The 21,888-nt window shown below is 53.5% G+C and overlaps 1 protein-coding gene across 9 annotated transcripts in view; it reads right to left on the minus strand.

Moving 5' to 3' along the window:
- The window catches only part of Tns1 (tensin 1), a 217,421-nt gene that overhangs the window by 179,269 nt on the left and 16,264 nt on the right, over positions 1 to 21,888 (minus strand). The window contains exon 1 of one of the 9 annotated variants that reach the window (XM_050123782.1): positions 3,302 to 3,452. The exons of the other annotated variants lie outside the window; for them this stretch is intronic. Coding sequence (XP_049979739.1) covers positions 3,302 to 3,334 — 33 coding nt within the window. The 5' untranslated portion in view covers positions 3,335 to 3,452. Of the gene's footprint in view, positions 1 to 3,301; positions 3,453 to 21,888 lie in introns of those variants that run through there. 9 annotated transcript variants of the gene reach the window in all.

Genomic DNA, 21,888 nt, shown 5'->3' on the forward strand with positions numbered 1-21,888 from the left:
GGAGGAGGAGGAGGAGGAGGAGGAGGAGGAGGAGGAAGAAGAAGAAGAAGAAGAAGAAGAAGAAGAAGAAGAAGAAGAAGAAGAAGAAGAAGAAGAAGAAGAAGAAGAAGAAGAAGAAGACCCTAACCAGCACAGGGAGGGAGGGAAGATTTGCACCCAGACAAGTCATGCTCTGAGCTCTGTAGAGGAAGACCTGAACACTGGGAGCCTTTGCACCATTCCTATGACTTCATTCACATTGAACCTGAATGTCCTACTATGAAGAACTTCCAGAATAGAAAGCCCTGGCTGGCTAGGCAGGAGACCACCTTCTATCCTTCCTCTACTGCTAAGTATTAGGGGAACTATAGTTTACTGAGCTCTAGTGTGTGAGAGGCATTTGCCTGAAGGTATGTAGATTCCTAGTGACATTTTAGTAACTGGGTACATGGCTTAGCAGCAGAAAGCTCATCATGTGTGAAACCCTGGGCTCCATCTCTAGCAGTGTGGGGGGGGGGGGAGCTAGCAGCCCTACAGGTAGGAGGAAAATCCAAGGCACAGAATGTGAAGAGGCAGCCATAGTTGCACAGATCAGGAATGTTGGGACAGGGTCAAACCTCAGCATGTGGCCCTTCCTGTCAATCCCATGAAAAGCCAATGTGCTATTTCGCCTCTTCTTGTGTGCTTCACGGGTCACTTTAAGGAAACAGAAGAGTTTGATTGCTGGTGTTGGTTAGGACCTTGCAGTCTGACCGGACCCACTCCATCAGGGAAGAGGAGAGAGAAGGCCAGGTCAGTGGAGGAGCTGCCTGACCAGAACTGCTCAAGGAACACGGCTCATTTAGAACCCTCTGACTGAAATATTCACTCAGCCCTTGAAAGGATCTCGGGAGCTCAGAAACTGGGACCTGTCACTGTCTACAGCTGGCCTTGGAGAACAGCATCAAGTTTCTGGGAGGTCCAGAGGAGTCAAGGGACCACTCCTTGGTCACTGAGCTTGCTCAGGGCAAGGTCAGGGCTGAGCTTGGTTCCAGTTCGTGGTTTGGGCCAAATGAGTCAGTCTCCAGCCTGAGAGCCAGCGTCCTCACGAGAAGGAAAGGCTGCAGTATGTCTCCACACTCCACACCAACACAGTCAATGAATAGATGTGCAATCGTTTTCTCAATAAACCCCACTCAACTGTGTAACAGCAACTGGAAGCGTTTGGTGGGAAAACCAACTTCCGCATAATGCTTTTGCTACGGCCTCAGCTAATAAAGCAAGGTTGGCTCCTAGGGCTTGTGAGGGCTCTGGGCCACAGATGTGTGACTTCATGCATGTAACATCTGCAGCTCTTCCCAAAAAGAACGTGTGAACCCACATGCCCTGGGCACAAGGCCTGCTTCCTTCAGACCCTCTCCTGATTGGCCCATTGAGGCTGTGCAGCTAACCAGTTCTCAGCCCCAGGAGAGCTAGGCAGAGTCCCTGAACAGTTAGGAGAGACACAGCCCTCATGAGCCCTGTCCCACCATGCCCTTCCCAGAAAGATCCAGGCCCATCACATCCAGGATACATGGGATTTCCCTAAGCCAGAGAGGTGTGGAATAGGAGAGAGACCTTGGTCCCCAATCTTTTGATCTTACTCTGAATGTCTCACTGCTTTACAGATAGGGAAACTGAGGCTCAGAGAATAAGCATTCTTCACTAACGCTGCCCATTTGGTAAACGGAGTTAGGATTCGAGTCCAGAACTGCCTGATGCCACACAGTCAGGTCCCTCTCCATGCGGCTGGCTTCCTGGAGTGTTTCCACAGCCTCCTCTGTCTAGGCCCTACTTCTGATTGGTGCCACCAAGTCCTCTCCCCTGTGGCTGCCAACAAACCCCAGCCTGGCCAATGCCCACCCTGGAGGAAGAAAGATTGTGACACTAGCCACAGGCAGGACACAGCATTCCAGGATGCTCCCTCTGCCCGTGTGTGCCCTCCCCCTGGAGAAAGATGCAAAGGCCTCGGGTGGCCTTATAAAGTGGAGAGGGAGGGTAGAGGGAAAGACGAAGGTTCTGCTGGTTTAACAAAAGCTCAGGGAAGATCATCCACACCTCCCTTGATCCCTAGGCCCTGTTCCCAGGGAGGGCATCCACACTCAAAGACCTCACTGCGTGCCAGGCACTGTGCCAGGCACTAAGGCACTCTATGCAGCAAGTTCTCTAAAAATTCCTTTCTCCATCCATGGGGAAATTGAGGCACACTGGGTTGAGGCCCTTTTCTCAAAGCAGAAGTACTTACTGAGTGCTCTTGATGCATCCTTCCTGCAGGACACCCTACTCCACCAGCATCCTCAGCCCAGACACGAACGTGGCCAACACCCTCATCTCACAGACAGCAACAGTTCATCCAACTACTAGAACATCCCCTGTCTGGGATACTTCATGGGTCTCCATCTAGAGACAGACATCTCATGGTACCCATGGGCTACCCAAAACCTTCACCTCCTCCACAGAGTGGTCCTGGGTACCTAGTTCCTCCCATCACTTCCCTCAGCCTCAGCCTGCCCTTGGCTTGACAGCCTCCCGAGGACTGGCCATCTAGAACAGAGAAAGGGCAGGCAAGCCACATCTGGCCGCCCGCCCATCTGAAGCCCCTTCCCCCAGCCAGCCATGGATGGCTCTCAGCAAGCTCAGCCCTCCTGACCCCTGTGCATACCTCCCACAGCCCTGCAGAGTCCCTCTGAGAAAGGGGTCTCCTCTTACCCCCATCCCATCCCCCTTCCTAGGAGCCTCTGCCCACCACTGCTTCTAGCTTAGCCTTCCATTGTGGTTCCCGGACCTGCCTGCAGACCCCTAGCCCTGCATGCATCTTCTCAAAGGAGAGACAAGCAAGACAGGGAAATCCTGATAAGAATGGGAGACTTTGAAGGAAAGGTCTAGAAGAGACAAACATGACAGAAACAGAACTCCCGTTGGCATGGCTTTTCTGGGTTTAAGATCTGTGTCCCCAATTCCCCATCTCCCACCCCGGCTCATGCACTGACCACTCCTCCTCAGGCTCATGCACCGTGTCACTGAAGGGAGTGATGATTTCCACCTCACTGTTTAGAGTAGCAAAACAAGCTCTTAAAAAGAAACAAAACTTTTCTGATTCTGCTTACAGTGCCTACTTCAATGGCCGGCTGATGGGAAAACGAGATTGAAGGACCTCTGCAGAGGCAGAACCCAGAGCCTACGGCTTCAGTCTATTCTGTGCATACTCCCTGCATTCCTACCCCCACCCCCACCCACCCCCCACCCCGCAAAGGCTCTTAGCAGGATAGCGTGGGACCTCAGAGCTAAAGCAACAAGAACCTACCCAGAGCATGCAGGACAGGCAAATCCACGTCATCTTCACAGGGTCCGGTTCCTGTGCTGCGGGCCACGTGGGGGCCTGCCAAGGGCCCCCCTGAGCTTGCAGTGCCCACCGAGCAGGCAGAAGGGAGAGCAGAGTCCTAAGCGGCTGGTTCAGTCAGCATCTGGGCCTCCACTCCCCTCCTACACCCCCCTCCTCGCCACTCCTCCCCTTGTCCCAGCCTCCTCGCTCTTCTCTCCTCCCAGACTCCACCGCTGGCTAGGGGGTAAGAAGCTCAGCTTAGCAGGGGGCTTGAGACAGAAAAGGGCCAAGAGGTGGGTGTCTGCCCACAGCAGGGCTCTAGGAAGCCACACCCTCCACAAGCACAGCACCCCTGGAAGCCATGTAGGCCCCCTCCTGCCTCCTCCTGATCCGGGTATTGCAGCCAAAGATCTACTCCAAACTGCAGACCAGTGCAGGGACCCCACTCCAGAACCTTCCAGAAGATCAATGGAATGGACAGACAGATTCTGATGGCACAGTCTCTACACCCCAGGGCACCTGGGCTTTTCCCCAAGATCTCTGGCCTTGGAACACACACTCATTTGAACACATGCAGCTAACATGGACCCTGCTGCAGCAGGCAAGCTCCCCAGAACAGGACAGGCCTTGACATAGGAGAAGCTGGTGATGGGAGGCAGGGCCCTGCCCCTAGGCTGTGGATTTCATCCCAGTTTTTTTCCGATTTCTTCCTCCCCTTTCTTTCTTTCCTCCAACATCTGTCCCAGCCCTTCCTGCCCTCTGAAAGGGAGCCCGCTGCAGGCTCCTGCGAGATTCGTCTGTTTTTCTTGACTGTACCCTGGGCCAACATTTGGTTTGCATTTTCCCACTTCCTTCTTCTCCTCCTCCCCCTCCTCCTTCTCCTCCCCTCCTCCCCCTCCTCTTCCTTTCCTCCACTCACCAGCTCAGCTCTGGCCTTCCCACCCTTTCCCATGTAGTATCTTCACCATAGTACCCCCCAGTCCTCCCTGTTCCCGCATCTCTGCCCAGGGGGACAAAGAGGCCAGGAAGAGGACAGTGTTCAGGACCACATACATTCCCAGGGAGTCCTGCAGGGAGTCTAACAGAATCTGTCCCAGGCTCCCTACTGTCTGGGTACACCCCCTCCCCAAAAAATAATAAACGATTTCCCTCCTGAGCTCTGGCCTGGCTGGACCAAGTGAGGGGTGGGTGGAGGCTGTGAATAGTTCTCTAGAGCTGTCCAGGGAGGGACAGGGGCTCAGCCAACGCCCTCTGTGGACGCACAAACAGCAGGAAGTGGTCCAAATTACAAACACACACAAGGCCAAGGACGGAGCCCCGCCCAGAGTAGGCACTTGAAGACCATTTGCCTGGACTGAGTCACTCAGCAAGAAAGTCCTCTGGCCTGGGCTCCGATACACACATCTGAGCCACGAGGACAAAGAATTCCAAGTCCCCTGCCTCTCTTGTACCTTTCCAGGATCATGCTTTGACAACACAGCACAAGCCCAGAGTCATGGGGATCTGTGCAGCCAGGTAGGCAGTATCCCAACTCAGTCAAGCTATTTACCTAGAGACCCAGGAAGGAGAGGAACACACTCACTTTTCACCCAAGTAAACCTACCCAGCCAGATACTCAGGCTGTGAACTACATAAAGGACCAGCTAGCAATTGCTTGGTGAGGGAGCAGAGGACACTTAAGTGAGGTGTCTAATTCTGGTCCTTCCTAGAGTAAGTGCCAAAGTGAAGGGGTGCGGGTGGAGAGCCTGAGCCCCTTCTACAGTAGTCTCTAGGCCCTTCTGCAAATCTGGAGCTGGGAAAGGGGGCTTGCATCCCCTGCCATTATCTTAATGCCTGCCTGCATCCCAAGCCCAGGTTCTCCATTCCCAAACCTGCTGTTAGAGCCCAGCTAACAGTGGCTCAGAAAGAGCCCTGGTTTTCCACGTAGCCATGAGGATCCACGGACAGTCACCCCACACAAACCCTCCTCCTCTCCTCTCTTGGTTGGAGCACACAGCAGAATTCTCTGAGTGCCCTAAGCACTTGCTCTGCCCAGGTCCCATCACTAGCCCTCCTGGATCTTCATTCAAGGGCTCCCCTCCTGTTCCCATGGCTCTTGGCTGCTGTCACAGAAGACATGCTTCCCAGCTGCTGTTTGGGAAGTCTGGGAAAATCACCTCGGAAACCAGGCCAAAGGCACAGTGACAGTGACACCAACTTGTCTGACCTCAACATACCTTGAAGGGACTCACCAGTCTCCTTTTCTGGAACCAAGACTACCAAAGGGTCCCCTTAGAGGAATCAAACTCCCCTATCCTTCTTCACCAGGTCTCTTAGTGGCCTCCCCTGTACTTTAACCCTTCCCTGTAAAGAAGTACTTTCTACTACTTATGACTGTCTCACTGTTGGCTGTCAAATGCCAGGCTTGTTGCTTTCAGCTCTTCATAACTGGCTATGTCCTCCCTGAGCTGGACATGGGAGTGCCCCTGTTTGTGTTCCTTGAGCCAACAATACAGAAAATGATGAGATGCCTCAGCAAGTCCCATGAGCTGTCCTCTGACCTCCATACACACATGCATGTGCATATTCATACACACAGTGACATATACATGTGTGCATACACAGAAATATGCAATAGGTAGATACATACATATATACACAGGGACATGTGCATGCATGTGTGCATACATAAAGAGACATATACAATAGATACATATACACATATATACATACACACACAGTGACAAATGCATGTATGCATACACAAAGAGACACACAATAGATACATACATACTTACATACATACAGAGATATAATTTTTGGTTTTTGAGAGAGGGCCTCACTATTGGAGCCGTGGGTGGCTTGGAACTCACTATACGGAAAAAGGCCTCAAACTCAGATATTCACCTGCCTCTGCCTCCTAAGCACTGGGATTAAAGGCATGGGTCATCATGCTGTGTTAAATGGAATTACAAAACTAATATTTAAAAAAAAAAAACCTGGCATGATGGTGCAAGCCTTTAATCTCATCACTGAAGAGGCAGAGGCAGGTGGATGTCTCTAAGTTCAAGTGGCCAGCCTGGTCTACATAATGAGATAATGAGTTGCAGGACAGCCAGAACTACACAGACTAGAAAAACCCATCTTTAAAAAAAAATAAATAAATGGATAAGTAAACCAATAAGCCAACATATTTCCTAACATATTTCCCTACGGTTAGCATCTCCTATCCTCTCTCAAACCCTCCATTCTCCCCTTGCATAGATGCAAGCGGCCCTACCTGCTACTTTTGCCCAAGCTTGCAATGCCCACCCACCATCAGGACCCTGGATTTCTTCCTACTGCCAGTCATGGCCGTTGATCTGAGTTCCAGAAAGCTGTAGACTCACTAGAGGTTTTTCTCATCTTGGGAGCCCCATATTGTGTCTGGGGCCTAAATGTGTTACATGCAGCTGACACCAGGTACACACTGGTGAGCTGGCTGGGTTCCCTGTGGGTGACTCCAGGGGCCCAGCCACACCCCGTGCCACCCACTTCCCAACAGACAGGTAGGCAACCATTACCTAGCCTCACTTCAGCCCTCCCTTCTGCAGCAGAGACCTCTGGGCTCCTCCCTCTAGCCCCCTGCAATGAGGCCAGCTGAAGAAACAGGCTTGGCTGTAGGCTCGGGGCCAGTGGTGGCTTCCAGACACCCAGGGAAGGTCCATGGGCCTAGGAACGGAATGGTATTAAAATTGGCTACTTCATTTCTTCCTCCGCTACTCAGTATCCTTGCCTGCAAAATGCTCAGGCTGATGGTCTCCAGTGCCCACCTCCCCCACCCCCAGCTCTGCCCCTTGCCTGGTTAAAACTTTCTAGAACAAGGCCCACCCGATCGATTCTTCCCACCCCTGGAGCGCGTCCCTCCAGAATCCCTGCTAGTGTCTAGCCTAATTCTAATTATGGCACTGAGCCACCCCTGTCCTCAACTGCCACTCCCTGTCCCCACCTGCCACAGAATCTGAAGGTCACAGAGCTTCTTCAAGCCAGCCGGTCTGAGAGTCACAGGAAGAAACTTGGGGCCTGAGGGAGAGTGGGAAGGCGAGCAGAAATGAGCGCCTCTTCCATGCGGCTGTGGGGTTCTGGCTCCAGCTTCGGGGCCAGGCACCCACAGGGGCGCCTCCCCCACTCTTCCAATGACTCTCACTACTGAAGCCTCAAATGTACATTTTTATGCAAAAACTGACTGCAAAAGATGAAGAATATAAATTGTAAAGGTGTGTGTGTGTGTGTGTGTGTGTGTGTGTGTTAACTCAGACAAACTAAGTATCTGCCAGAACGACCTGAACTCTGGGACACCACTCACCCCACCCCAGGTCCTGTTACACAGGTAACCAAGTGCACTGTGCTCAAGGGCAGTGGAGTGGTCTCCCGGGGTTGCATTAGGATACAGCTCACGATTCTCAGACTCTCAGACCCCAGATTTCCCAGGCCCTCCTGTTTCTCCTAAGAGTCCTGCTCAACAGACACCACAGGGCCAAAGGTATCCCTCTGCTCTTCCTACCCTGACGCTGGACACCTCAAGCCTACCTTTAAGCCAGAAGAGGGTGCAGAAGGCTGGACGGCCCAGCTGTAGATCCCCATAGCACCCAGCCACTAGATACACACCTTCTCCTCCCTCCCCTGCCCCCCCCACAGACTCTGCCACTTGCTCCATTCCAGGAAAGACTGACACCCTCTCACCAGCCATCCTGCCAACACTCATCTTAAAGGTGCAAGGAACTGAGGCACAGAGAGGTTGAGCAACTTGCTGGAGTCACACAGCTAGGACTGAGGCGATGGAGCCCCAGGCATCTGATGTCTCATCTCCCGGAGGTAGAGCTCTTTGTTTTGTTGTCCAGGGAGCACTAGGCGGTCACCCGGGAACAGGAGTCACGCTCCCGTGTTCAGGAAACTCTCCACTGTCCTCTCCGTGCTGATAATACAACTCCAGGAAGGGGGTCAGCTGGCCGCCCAGGCTCAGCAGGACAAAGGTGGACATGAGGCACAAAAGGAAGAGCTAAGGTTAAGTGCTCCTCTGACCTGGGTCAAGATGAGACCTACTGACTTTGCGATGGCAGGCAGGAGCTGGACCCTGCTGCTTCTAGGTTCATCTTTTCCAACAAACTATGCCATTTCCCCCCATCCATAGGCACTCTTTGAGGTCTCCAGTCTGGAAGCTGGCAGCCCTGGCAGAGCCTCTGTACCACTCTCCTAGATGGCATGGTACACAGGTAAGGAGTGGGTGGGTTCTCCGGTCCTATCAGCAGAATCTAGCATGAGATACTAGCCCAGAGCTCCAGGCACTTCATCCTGATGTCCGCTGAGGCCCCGCACGGACAACCCCAGGCCCTGCTCCCAAACCCAACTCCTCTCTGAGACTAAGGCTGCTCCTCTAGACTCCAAAATTCTGAGTACCCTGCGGGAGGGAAAGTAGAGTCTCACACAGGCCCTAGCCAGCCTTCATTTCCCCAGCCGACACAGGAAGGATCATAGACACATCCTGCACTCCCCTTCCCCCACCTCCCCTCCACCAGTGCCCTGGATGGGGACAGTGTCTGGGCTCAATCCTGATAATTTTTAATAAGCTCCTTCCCGGCTCCATGATTTTGATCTCTTTCCCAGCTCTAATTTCCTGCCTGACTCGGGCCCTCAAAGGCTGTAAGAGGCAGCTGCAGCTGTCTATCGCCCATGCCGCAGCCCCCCAGGTCAGCCCTGGCCCCAGAGGAGACAGAGCGGGGCAGGGTGGGTGAATCCTCTCCTACCCTGCAGATGAGGAAGGGGAATCGCTGGACGGCTGGATCCACTGACCTGGTCCTGGCCGGCCATTTCTCACTGCAGACTGTTCCCAAATCCGGAAAAACCAGTCTCCCCGCACCATCTGAACTCAGAGCCTAAGGGACATTGGCTGGGGCTCTAGCCCTGCACTCCCCAGAGGCAGTGCCTGCCTCCCAGCCAATCCCCAGAGACAATGGATTTTGCTGGAAGATGGCGAAGCATATCTTACGTGACTGGGGTAGAAGCCCGTTGGCACCTTTCCCCACTGCGGAACCCAGAGAGGGAAACTGAGGCACTGAGGCAACACCAGTAAAAAAGGAGCTAGAAGTTCCTGAGGAGTAGAATAAAGGAAAGAATCACTACTGATATCCTCCCATGCCTGAAGAAGGCCAGAGTGAGGTCAGGACAGGAACATCCTTCACTTTTGTTGAGACCCTTCAATAGAGCGAGCACATTGCTAAACAAGCTACAAAAATCACCTCACATTCCACACTGCAATCCAGTGATGCAGATGTTTTTATAATTTCCATTCTACACACAGGAAAACTAGTACAACTAAGCTTCATAGCCCAGATTCTCAGCAGGTAGGTGAGAAAGCCAGAATCCAAAGGCCGGCTCCATCACTGAGTCCCTTAACCACAATGGTCTACTATGCCCACCATTCTGGAGCTGAAATTGCTCCCCCAAATGAGTGGAGATCAGATCAAAAATTCATAGCCCTCAGTCTCTGGAAGCAGTCCCCTCATTAGAGGCTCCTGGGACAATAGCCATGTTGTTGGGGGTCCCCCTACTCCTCCAGGGGCTAAATCAAGACTACTGGCCATATTCCCAGTTCCTTATTGTAGTCATGGCCCTCATAAACTACTTTGAGGACACTACCCAGGATTTATCTAGAAGGAATCCTAGAGAGAAGAATGCTTAACCAGGACCCCCAGCCTCAATACAGCAAGTGCTACCTCAGCACCACCACCACCAACATCACCACCCCCTTAAAGCCCACCTGCTGATGCCTCCCAGGGACCCCATTCTCTCCTTATCCTGTTCTGCCTTCCCTCTATCCTTCCCAGATCCTTCCAGAAGCCCACTAGCAGACACTTTGCATCTCACTTTCTGCATTGATTCCAGGGTCTCTGAGATCGGGGCGGGGGGGGGCGTATTTCCAGGAAAAAGCTCCTCTTCCTACATAAATTTTATATAAAACTCCAAAAAATGATCCCCTGTCCCTTAATCTCCAGGACCATTCCAAGACTCAGGGCTATCCTTCAGACTTTTGATGCTGAGCGCGTTTGCACTGTGGAATGACAGCTACTCCCCCTCCTGGATTCGCTAGCATGGGCTAGGGACTCCCCAGGATTCCCTACACTGATGAGACGTCAAGCTGACAAGGCCACAATGGTGAATCTCGGAAAGTGAGAGGTAATCCATCAAATTTAAGGGGGAAAGGAGGAGTCGGCTGGAGGGCTGGAAGGGACCAGGTTTTGCGTTACCTGGCGGCGAAGGCAGAGGCGCAGGGGCAGGAGGCAGGAGAAGAGGTACTTGCCCCAACGGATCACGCAGGAAAAGCACCAGCTCAGCCGAGTCATGTTGCCTGGGGAAGTGGGTGCCCCGGAAAGTGGGAGCTCGCGGGTGGCAAGAGGAGGACCAGCAGTGCCGGTTGGGGGTTGAGGAACAGAAAATCAGCGCCCTGCGCCGCCGGGCATCTCCCGGGGCCTCGGTCCCAGAGAAACAGCTGGGGTATCCCGCCCCCTCTAGCGGGAGGAGCCCGGCAGCGGACCCTCTACGAGGCGCCAGCCTGGCTCCATCTCCTCTGACCCCCTTCGGGCAGCTGCAGGGTGCTTCCACCCGGGGGGGACTTCCTCGGTGCTCCCTCTCTGCGCGGCGCCGTGCCAGCCTCCAGCCTCTGCCACCGGCTTCCCCAGCTCTACACCCCGGCAACTTCTGAGGCGGTAGGGACCCGGCAGAGGCGGTGCCAGGCGCAGGGCGGCCGCCTGCGGGTAGGAGCGACAGCAGCATTGTGCTCGCGCTGCAGTGAGTGTGTGAGTGTGTCCGCGTGAGCGTGGATTCCCTCCAGGCCTCCCTCCGATTCCCAGATTGCTCCCCAGAGCATAATGTGATTAACTTAAACGGTGGCCACTGGTTTCCACCGCCCAACAGCAACCTGAATGCTCAGGGCATCATGCATGGGGGGGACAGAGAACAACTTAAGACACTCTCTCTGATCCTGGCCACACCCCTACTCATCGTCGGGAATCCCTTTCCAGCCCACTCCAGAAGTGATAGCGCCCAGAATCCAAAGCACCCCAACAGGTTGGAAGGACCACGCCTCCCTTCTGCTAGGGTGTAGCGCTCCTCTTCCGCTTTTCACTCTGCCCTATTGGGTGGTGCCACTCCCCTGATTCTGTGGGACCCTGGGAATTGTAGATGGGCTTGCTTTCGGGAATAGTGTTTGGAGTCACCACACTAGGACCCTGGAACTAGAAAAGGAAAAGAAAAGAGGAGAGACACAAGGCTCTGGAGAAACAGGCAGACAAAGGCGGACAGAGCCAGGCAAGGACCCACAAGCAGAGTTGGGGGAGTGGCAGTAGCCAGCACTGAATTTCGCCTGAATCTGTGGCTGCCGAGAAGCTAAGAGGGCAGCGGGCCAGGACCAGAGAAGGGGGTGGGAGCTGCGGCTGCTTCCTCAGCAACTGGACCCTGGGGCCTCGCAAACCCTGGCCCCACTCCCACTGCGGCAATCCCCACTTCAAGGCCGGAGTTCCCGGGGATGTGTTCCGCTGTCCCCGAACTTCCAGGGCCTTTTTCAACTTGCAGCTAAGGGCCTGATAAAGTCTTCCCAGCTGCTCCTGCCCCCAGACTCTTCTGCAATGCAGTGGCGTTCAAAGGCCCACCCCTACACCAGCTCCCACCCCCCATCCTCACCCCACCCCCCGCGCACCTTCCCTGCCCCCCACCAGACAACACAGGGGACCTGGTAGGAAGAATGGCAAAAGACTAGCTAGAGAGAAAAGAGGCAGGGATAGACAGACGCAAGGGCAGCTTCTCACCGCTAACTATCCCCAAGAAAGGGGGCCCCAGAATGAAATGGCAAGATAAAGATGAGAAAGACTTCAGGACCTAGGTGGTGAGAGGTGAGAGCCCATTCCTAGGAGGTGGGCCTTTGTCTGTGCCTGCTATCCCCCAGTGAAGGCCCTGGCACCACCCAGTCCCGTTCCTGGCCTGAGGGAAGCCTTGGCCCTCCACAGCCTTCCCACCTTGTGACCACAGGGAACAGACTGAGACGGAGGAAACGGAGTTTAATCCACAGCACTTGGGATGACACTTAATTGAAAGGAATCACTTGAATTTTTAAAGATGGTAGGAAGTTCCTTGGGTAGAATTGGCTGACACGAGGCCCTGCCTAGCCCGAGGGAGGAAAGCTAGTTAGCTTTTTCTTCAAAGGCTTCTCAAAGTCTTCTCAGTGCTTAGGGGGATGACAGACACTCCACAGAGCTGGAAGGAAGGAGGGCTGGTGGGCAGGAAGGGAAGGGAGCAATAGCAAGACTCAGGCTTCCGCAGCCTGGAATCCTTTTAACAGAGCTCAAAGGCAAAGCTCTCCACTTCCAGCCCCTGCACTGTGGTGAGATGTTGTTTGTGATCTAACAAAAATAAAGCTTCCCTGAAGTTCAGAGTGCAAAGTTAGCCACTAGGTACCCACAGAGGCCAGGCAGTGGTAGCACACACCTTTAAGCCCAGCACTTGGGAGGCAGAAGCAGGAAGATCAGGAGTTCAAGGTCATCCTGGCCTGTGTGAAATTAATCCAGTCTAAAAGAGAAACAAGGCCAGGCAGTGGGGGCTCACACCTTTAATCCCAGTACTTGGGAGTCTCACACCTTCAATCCCACACTAGGAAGGTGGAGACAGAAGGGATGTGGCTGGGTGGAGAGAGGAATATAAGGCGGAAGGAAATGGGAGTGCCAGGCATTCAGTCTGAGAACTTGCAGAGACGACACCCATTCTGTCTGAGGATTTTGCAGAGGTCAAACTCGTGGCTGCTACTTTGCTTCTCTGCTCTTTCGGCTTTCCACCCTAATATCTGACTCCAGGTTTGAATTAGAATTCATTCTACACTGCACTGTAGGCTTACAACACTCCCCAGAGACAAGGACGAGCTTATGACGTGCAGGACAGGAAACCAGGCCTGCAGCTGCCTGGAGAGTCCTCACGCCTCTACCACACCATGTGAACCAAGGTAATCCTCCACACCTCTCAAAGCCATTCCAGAACTTCCTGGAAGGTTCTAGCAAGGACTCTTTCTACTTCCTTTTCCTTCAAAACTCCATAGAAGAAGAGTGTGTGTGAGGGGGTGAGCTTCCAGTTCCCGAAGGTCTCTTCCCATTCTTGTTTTGTTTTGAGACAGGGTCTTACTATGTAGGCCTGGCTGACTTGGAACTCATTACATAGACCAGGCTGGCCTTGAACTCATGCAGATCTACCTGCCGTCTGCCTCCCAAGTGCTGCTATTACAGACTTCATGTAACATGAGCTCCTTCTTCCAGTCTTGCTCCCCTACTCCCTCAAGTCACCCAGGGCACCAGCAGCTCTGACCAGTTCACAGTAGCTTCCTGGTATCCTCCGCTCCCTGGCTCTCTTTCCAGGCCTCTGAGCCTCAGGAACAAAGATACAAGGTTCCTCATTCATGGGTCAGATACACAGACACAGGAGACAATGGATTAGAAGTGAAGCATGGTACTAGAGAAGGATTAGGTGAGTCTAGGTGAGACCCTGTCTGTTAGTGGGCTTCGCTAGCAGACACCATATAAAGACTTCTCTACTGCCCCATGGGGGAGGGAGGCAACGGGGACTCGCATTTCCGTCTCTCCCTCTCCAGTGACACTTTTGCTACATTTATTTTTGTTTGTTGTTTATTTGGCAAGCATGCATATGCTATGGCATGCATGTGGAGGTCAAAGTTCAGTTTGCAGGAGCCAGTTCTCTCTTCCTTCCAAATGGGTCCTGTGGGTTGCATTCAGGTTATTGGGCTTGGCAGCAAGTACATTCATTGAGCCATTCCTCCAGTGACATTTTTAAAGAGAGGGTCACCATCCAATGAATGACTGCCGCTCCTTACCTCCCTGCCCACAAGGAACCTTCTTCAGGTTTCCACAGACCCAAGGACCTAACTTCTAGCCCTGATCACCCTACTCTTCCTCTCCACCCACCTCCCTACACCAGACTCTAAATGGCCACAGGATAGAAGGCCATGCTATGGTCTATCAAGGCTGGAAAGACTAGGAATTTCTTCCTGCCCTGTGGTGGCATGGTTGGTAAGCTCCTGCCACTCACTCCTGGCTCCATGAAGGGCTGTATCCCCTTCATACTGTCTGCCAAAATGAATGCCTTCTCATGAGCTGATTTTGTCCGGTATTTTTTTTTTCTGGTTAGGTGGTTTGGTTTTGGTTTGTTTGCTTGCCTTTTGTTTTGGTTTTTTGAGATAGGGTTTCCCTGTGTAACACCTCTAGCTGTCCTGAAACTTATTCTGGTAGACTAGGATGACCTCGAACTCACAGAGATCCTCCTGCCTCTGCCTCCTGAGTGCTGGGATTAAAGGGATGCATCACCATCACCTGGCTTTGTTGGGTATTTTTAAAAATAAATTCCATCTCCTTTCTTGTATGTGTGTGTGATGTGATGTGTGTGCAGGTAGCCACAGAGGCCAGAAGGAGGCATCCAATCACCAGGATCACAGAGAGGTGAGCGCTACCTGATTTGGGTGCTAGGCACTGAACTGGATGAAGATTCCAATCCATCTTTGATCTGCCCAACCCCACACATGTACATATTTTTGGGTCTGGGCCAGGGAGGTCCCCCTTTCCCACAGCAAATCAAGGGAAGGAGGAAAGTGTTCCCAGAGGGTCCAGCGCAGGTGTCAGGAAACAAGAGAGCAGGTCACTGGCCAGATGTACCCTGGGACAGCCGTGGGAGGAAGGCCTACCTGGCAGCAGAGCACAGAGTCTCCTCTGTGTTCGCCCCTGAAGGCTGCAGTGCCCCAGGTTAGCTTTGTCTTTCAGGACAAAGGCAACTCCTGTTAGAGGAGAATCCCCGAGCATTTGATCTCAGCGTCTGGGTCTCACTTTCACACCTAGAGAGAGTGCAAGCTTGGCTCCCTGGGGGCCTCCCAGCCCTTCTCCAGCCATCCCCTCTCTTTCCCCACCCACCACCTGCTCATAATCAGACATAGGGTCCCTAGCCCTCTCCTGTGAGCCCCCTGTGGCCCCAGAAGGTTTGCAGGCAAATGCCTCCCTCTCAGGTTGGTCCTTCAGCAACCTCATCAGAAACGGGTCTTCTCAATCACACTCACAAAGGTCAACTACCCAACCAGACCCGAGGCACAAAACTCCCACCCAGCCCCAGGCTGCTCTCCCTACTGCGGAGCAGGGATTCCTACAGAACAGGCCTGACACAAATGGACTCCAGTGGCCACAGCTCCAGGCTGTTCCTCTGGCCAGCCCACAGAAGTCCTCCCATTCCCTCCAGCCCTTCTGTGGGCACTGATAGCTCATTTCCTCACAGTTCTTGGCACCATTCCTTGTTGATCTGTTCGCTTTTTCACGGCCTCTCCTTCCCCGCCACAAGGCCAGCTCTAAGGACACAGTCAGTCACTCTCAGGTGCACCCTAGTACCTAGCACAGAATCTGTCATGTGGAGTCTGGCATGTGGGCAGTAAACATGAGCTACCTGGTAAGTTGGCTGTTTGATTGCAAATATGTGGAAAGAAAATAAGAAGAGAGGAGGGTATGAAGGGAGAGACATCCTGGCCAGTGGTGACTGTCACTTTGAGAGTTCTGCTATTACCGCAGTTAGGTCAACACGATCTTTACGTCTCCACCCACCCTGAGAAGGGCCACCATGACCCCTCTTCTGAGCCAGCACTCCAATTTCAGAAATATCCCACCCATTCATTCCCTTCCCCTGCTTCTCACGGGACCCCAAAGGCCTGAAGAGTACAGTGACTTGCCAAGGGTCACACGGCCAACAAGTGGCAGCATCAAAGCTGGTAGAAGCCCCTGCTGCTGGTCCATTGCTTTTCCATAGCATAACATGGTAGCCAGAAGGAAGGAGGGTGATGGCTATCATCCTAGGGTGCCCCTTCACCACTGCTAACCCAGGTCTCTGATCTTTGAAAGCCAGGAAGTTCCTCCTGATACCTAACCTCCAGTCCCCTTCTCAAATTCCAAACTGTTTCCTTGAGTCTGCCTTCCTGAGGGAGAATAGCTTGGTCACTCTCTTCTACACAATAAATGCCTTCAGACGCTGGCAGCGCGTTATTCAAGCCCCCTCCTCTCCCCACCCCCACTGCTCTGTTCTCTGGGCTGAGAATCCTGGTCCTCTGGGCCCTCTTCCAAATGATTTCCATCACCACTCAGCCGCCTAGGACATGATTAACGGTGGGTGGGGGAGGAGTAGGGACAGGCCAAGCAGGCTATTGATCCGCTAGGGACCCCCAGGGTGGAGAAGGAAGGGCAAGGATTCTGAGGTCATTCTGGTCATCCCTTCACCCTAGAGTGTTCTCTGCAGGGCCCAGAATGGAGACTGCAGGCCTGGGAGCTGGGCCGCTGGGTTGGAGCCCAGGCTCCTACAACAAGATTACAGCAGGGAAAGTCTAATTGATTCTGATGGATCTGAGAAGGGAGGGGCAAGGAAGGAGGGCAGTGGTAGGGGATCAGGAGAGATGGTCTGGGAAACCCCTTTGCATCAGCACTAATATAATCATGGCGCACCCTGCCCCCCACCTCCACAGCTCCTCCCCTCCTGGGAAGCCAGCTACTATGGCCAGCCTCACCCCCAACTCCACAGACAGGCAGAAAGCTGACCTAAAGCCGCAAGACTAGGAACCCAGAGGAGAAAGAAAGGCAGAGACACAGGCAGTCCCCTGAGTGGGGAGAAGGATGGGGCACAGCTTGAGGGGCAGACAAGACAGATTCACAGGTTCTGCCCATCCCTCCTTAACCATGTCACTTCCCTGGGCCTCTTTCTCAGCCTACTTCCAAAGCAGTGTTTCTGTGGTATCGCAAGGGGGAATCTGCAGTGGACCCCCTGGAGCCCCCACTCCTTCCTCAGCCTGAAGCCTGCAGATTTCTGAGAATGTGGGCAGAAGCCAGATCATTGGGACAGGCTGCTTTAGAACACAGCGGACAGGAGAAAGGAAAGGACCTCCAAGAGAAAACTCCGAGCTGGCAAGAGGGGGTGGGGCTGAACAGAACCTCAACAGACCAGAGCAAGGAGAGGAATATGAGTGGAGAGAGCGGGAGAACTTGGGGCGGGGGTGGGGATGAAGTGGGGAGAGAGGGACAAACTGAGAAAACTGGGCTGGAAGACGGTGGCTGGTTCCTCCCTTCTAAAAAGAGCTAGGGAGGGAAAGGAAGGGACACAGGAAGAGGAAAGATGGCTTAGGGTACAGTCAGCCACCCAAGGACACCGAGCTGAGAAACAAGCCAGACCTGGCCTCATCTAGGGACTGCAGAAGCCAAATGTCCTGACAAGTCTGCTCCCCAGGCTCAATCCACAGGAGATGAGTTGCTGCTTGGTGTGTGGGGAGGGGGGATCGTCCCAAACTCAGATCTCCAAATAGCTATAGCCACCATGGCCAGGAGCCAGGTTCCCAGGGCCAAAGATCTGGGACACTTGGCTCCTTAGAAGGACCTAGGACAGGTCCAGAACGGGCTCCTAAATGGTGTGAGGGGGGCAGAAGCCCACCTAGATGTGAGTCTTTTCCCACTCCACAGACTAGAGAAACATGGCATCCCAGTACCCTGGTTGGGTCTAAACATCTGCACCCTTCAGGTCAAAGTTAGGCACCCTCCTTGGGGTCTGCAGACTCCAATCCCCAAATCTGAATGGTACAATTTGTATTCCTCCCTACCCTGACCCCAAAACTCCCAATCCCACTCCAGGGTCCCTTGGACCCAGTATCTAACACATTTTGTTCTTGCTCTGCCTAGTAGCATCAAGGAAGGTGTGCCCAGCCAGGCTCAAGCAGACCAGAGAGAGAAAAGTCCTATCTGGCCCTGTGAATGGACCCATCTGGACCCCAGCATCTCTGGCAGCCTCACAGTCCTCATCTGTGAAATGGGCATCACCTCCCCTATCCCCTCTCATCTCCCAAAGAGAAAGACCCAAATGCAAATGCTACAAAAAGACTAACATTCAAATCCTGACCCTGGAACCCAGGAGGCAGATGACACTACATCACTATCCTGAGCCACTAATATCTTCTGGAAAGTGAAGATGCAGAGCAGAGCTCCCAGGGCGGCATAAGGAGTGAGTTAAATGAAGAAATGCTTGTACCAGCTTGACATACCAAGGCACCCTTAGGTGCGTGGACAAGTATCGTAAGACGTGGGATCAACTGGAGAAAATGCCCTGGGCCTGTTCCCCATAGCCCTTTGTAGCCTGCCAGCTGCACAGTGACCACCCAATCCACCAGACAGCACCCAGCCAGGGCCCTCCACCAGAGCTCGGTGTCTAGAACACACAGTTCATACCCCCAAGCCAGGCATGAACGCGGAGGAAGAGGAGCCAGGTGTCCCAAGAGGACACCAAAATAGTGCTGGCAAGGGATGGGAAGTGGGCCAAAGAAGAGGTCAGATGAGATGCATGAAGAGGCTTGGGTTCGAGAAGAGAGAGGGACAAGAGACTGCCTCTCAATCAGAAAACACAGAAATGGAAGCCCATGACCAGAAACTCCTGGGACCCCATCCCCACCACAACTGAAGATGAATGGGAGGAAATGGGCCAGGACTGAAGCAGGAAATATTGAGGAGGGACAGCAGGAAGCACCTCCAATGAGATATCACACTGCCAGAGAGACTTCTGTATTCATCCCACCGTTCTCCACACTCCTGTTTTTAAACCCGTCTAAAACACAGTCTTCCATTTTCAGCACAAAAATTCCTCTACACCTTTGCGGGAGACCCGATCCTCCGTTCCTATTCAGTTCCACAACAGCCTAGAAATTATCTTTTCGGGAGACTCTCACTCAGTTCCACCCAGCCTAGGAATTTTCTTGCAAAAACCAGAACTCACACCTGCCACCCACAGGTCTAAAGAGTTGGACCCCTGGGGAACAAGGCCACTTTCCAACCAGACAGCTGCTCCCACCCAACTGTTCCCCAGCTGGGCTGCACCTGGGCCCTCCCACCTGGCTCTGTGCTGCTCCAGACTTCCATCCCCAGGCTCTCTGCCTGTGGGAGGTAGAGTAAGGGTTCTCCAGCTGCTGGATGTGGCTGGAAACACAAGGGGGAACTGTAGCTACCTGGGGGACGAGGAGGAACCCCACTGCTGTTTCCACGCTCGAAGGAGGGGCTGGGGACAAGGAGAAAGAGGACAAACTATGTCTGTCCCTCGTGGGCCTTGGATGAGAAGAGCCATGCTGGGCTCACCAAGCAGGGCAGGGTCACGAGGATTTCCCCTAGAAATGCAAAGCAGAAGTTACAGGAGCTGCCAGGCCATGTTGGACCCCAAATGACAGTGATGACATAGTCCTGCCTTTGCCTTCCCCCCAAATCCTACTCCTGCAGTAAGCTGACCCCTAGTCCCCAGTGGAAGAGCCAGCCTACTGAGGAGGGGGCTCCTAGTGAGGAGAAGAGGCTCTGGATGGGGATTGGGCTAATGCACCATCACATTGGTGCAGGCTGGCTGTCTTGTGGCTCTTCCCAGACAGGAGCTCACAGCTCCATCAGATGGCGACACACCTCCCAGTGTGTGTCCTATGCTGACCCACTCCCCACTCACCACCCATGAACACACTGCAGAAAACCAATAGAAGGAGAAGGGAAGTTACAGACATGCGGACAAGGCCAGAGAAGTGACCTTCCAGCCAGCCTCACCCTCAAGCCAGTTTCTCTCTTGGCAGGCAGGCTCATCCTCCCCTTCATAGGTGAGTGAGCTAGCCCTGAGCTTCTTCAACCCCAGCCAGGAAGCGGCCATGTCACTACCCTCCCAAGGCCCCAGGCCTCCCTGATCCTGACAGGAAAGGGCTAACCCATCCCCCTGGATCACTTGTTAAATGTTTTCATTATCACCCCAACAACAGTGTCCAATTTAGGGGAGCTGGAGGGAGTCAGGTGGGTAGAGACTATAAACCCTAGTGTGTGAAATCTCAAAGAGGCTGAGGAACAGCCTGGAGGCAGCTTTTCCCAGACCAGCCCCCCCATAAGGCTCAGGGCTGATGGGCACAGATAAGACTGGGGATGGAGACCAGGAAAACACTGGAGAAACCATGCAGTCCGATCTCCCTTCAACTGCAGAGACAGCAAGCTGTTGTTCAAAGCAGAGTGAGAGAGTGCTGGGCTGGGGACACGGGGCAAGGACTGAATAGCAAGTGTGTGTTCACTCCTCTGGGTGGAAACCAAAGTGGGGTCTTCTCGGAGATCCGATAAGCCCAAGCGTAGACACCCAAAGATGCTGACGGGAGTTTGCTTGTGAAAACAGTCCAGCCCGGCAGCGGGATGCGATCAGTCCTCCCTTTGTGCTCCTAATTTTAACACTGCACAGAAAACTGGGCTCCAGGTACCTAGGAAGAACTTTCCAGATAAACTATAAAGAACCAAAGCCACCTGGAGGAAGCAGCGTAAGGAGTAGAAAAGCGACAAGATGATTACAATACCCTCGGGGAAGAAGGAAGAAATCATACCCATGGAACAAGAACAGGATGCTATTAAATGTGAAGAGTCTTTGGAGATCCTGAAGGTCTTGAGAATGGCAAGGCCTAAGAGCCCCAGCAGAGCCACAACTGAGCCTGTGTCTGCCACATGCTTTGCTCCCAAAAAGCAGGGCTCTCCTCACTTGGACTCAGCAGCGAGACTCTCAGGTCCCAGAGCTCACAAGCAAGAGCTTAGCCACATTTGATGCGAGCAAGGGAATGGAGACCTGGCTGTGAGGAGGGTGTACACAGGCCAGACAGAAAGAAATGAAGGTTGGAATTGAAGACTGATGAAGCCTACCAGACTGGGGAACTTAGACAGGGTCCTGCTGACCCACGAGAGGTTGCTTAATTGTTGCCCAAGACACAGAAGACCTCTATTTTCCAGGTAGGAAAATGACTATTCTCAGAGGTTGAGCTGCCACTCAGCAACTCATGCAAGCAGAGCTGGCTGTCCAATCCACTGTGGCCCAGGCCACTGCCCATGGCCTGGAATGCTGTGCTGTGCCTGCAGTGTCCTGGGCTGCACTTGGGTTCAGGCCACCAACACTTACCAGCTAGGACTCCTGCACTGGCCTTGCCCTTGGCTTGCCTCTCTCTGCACAAATGTCCTCAGTACCAGCAGTTCCCTCCTGAAAGTTGCTGGGATCCATGGTGCTCCAGACTCCCCTCTGCAGCAGGGTAATAGGGCAACGGACCCCGGGGCCCCGGAAGAGCATGTGTCCCAAGGAGACCACAGGGGACCTGTAGGTTGGCCCTGCCTTTGCCCCAGTCACCAAGCAGATATCTATTTTTATCTAGAATCCAGCAGGCAGGCAGGCAGGCAGGCAGGCAAGGGTTACTCCAGCTGGGGTCATCAGGCTGGCCAGGGCCTAGGGGGGGAGGCCCTGCAGGCTGAGGGAGGGCAGGGGGAAGGGATCTATGCTCAGGAGGAGAGAAGGGAAGGGGCCTCCTTAGAACTGGCATTAAGGACGAAGATGGGACCTGCCTGGTTTCTCCAAGACAGACATTGAGTGACCTGGGGACAGTGCAGAGAGAACAGAGATAGGAGAAGACCGGAGACAGTGACCAAATGGGGGGGGGGGCAATTATACCCACACAGGAACAGCAGTGT

This window comes from Alexandromys fortis, unplaced genomic scaffold (assembly GCF_014885135.2).
Source record: "Alexandromys fortis isolate MF-2015 unplaced genomic scaffold, M_Fortis_MF-2015_v1.1 scaffold_220, whole genome shotgun sequence".
NCBI classification, from domain to species: domain Eukaryota; kingdom Metazoa; phylum Chordata; class Mammalia; order Rodentia; family Cricetidae; genus Alexandromys; species Alexandromys fortis.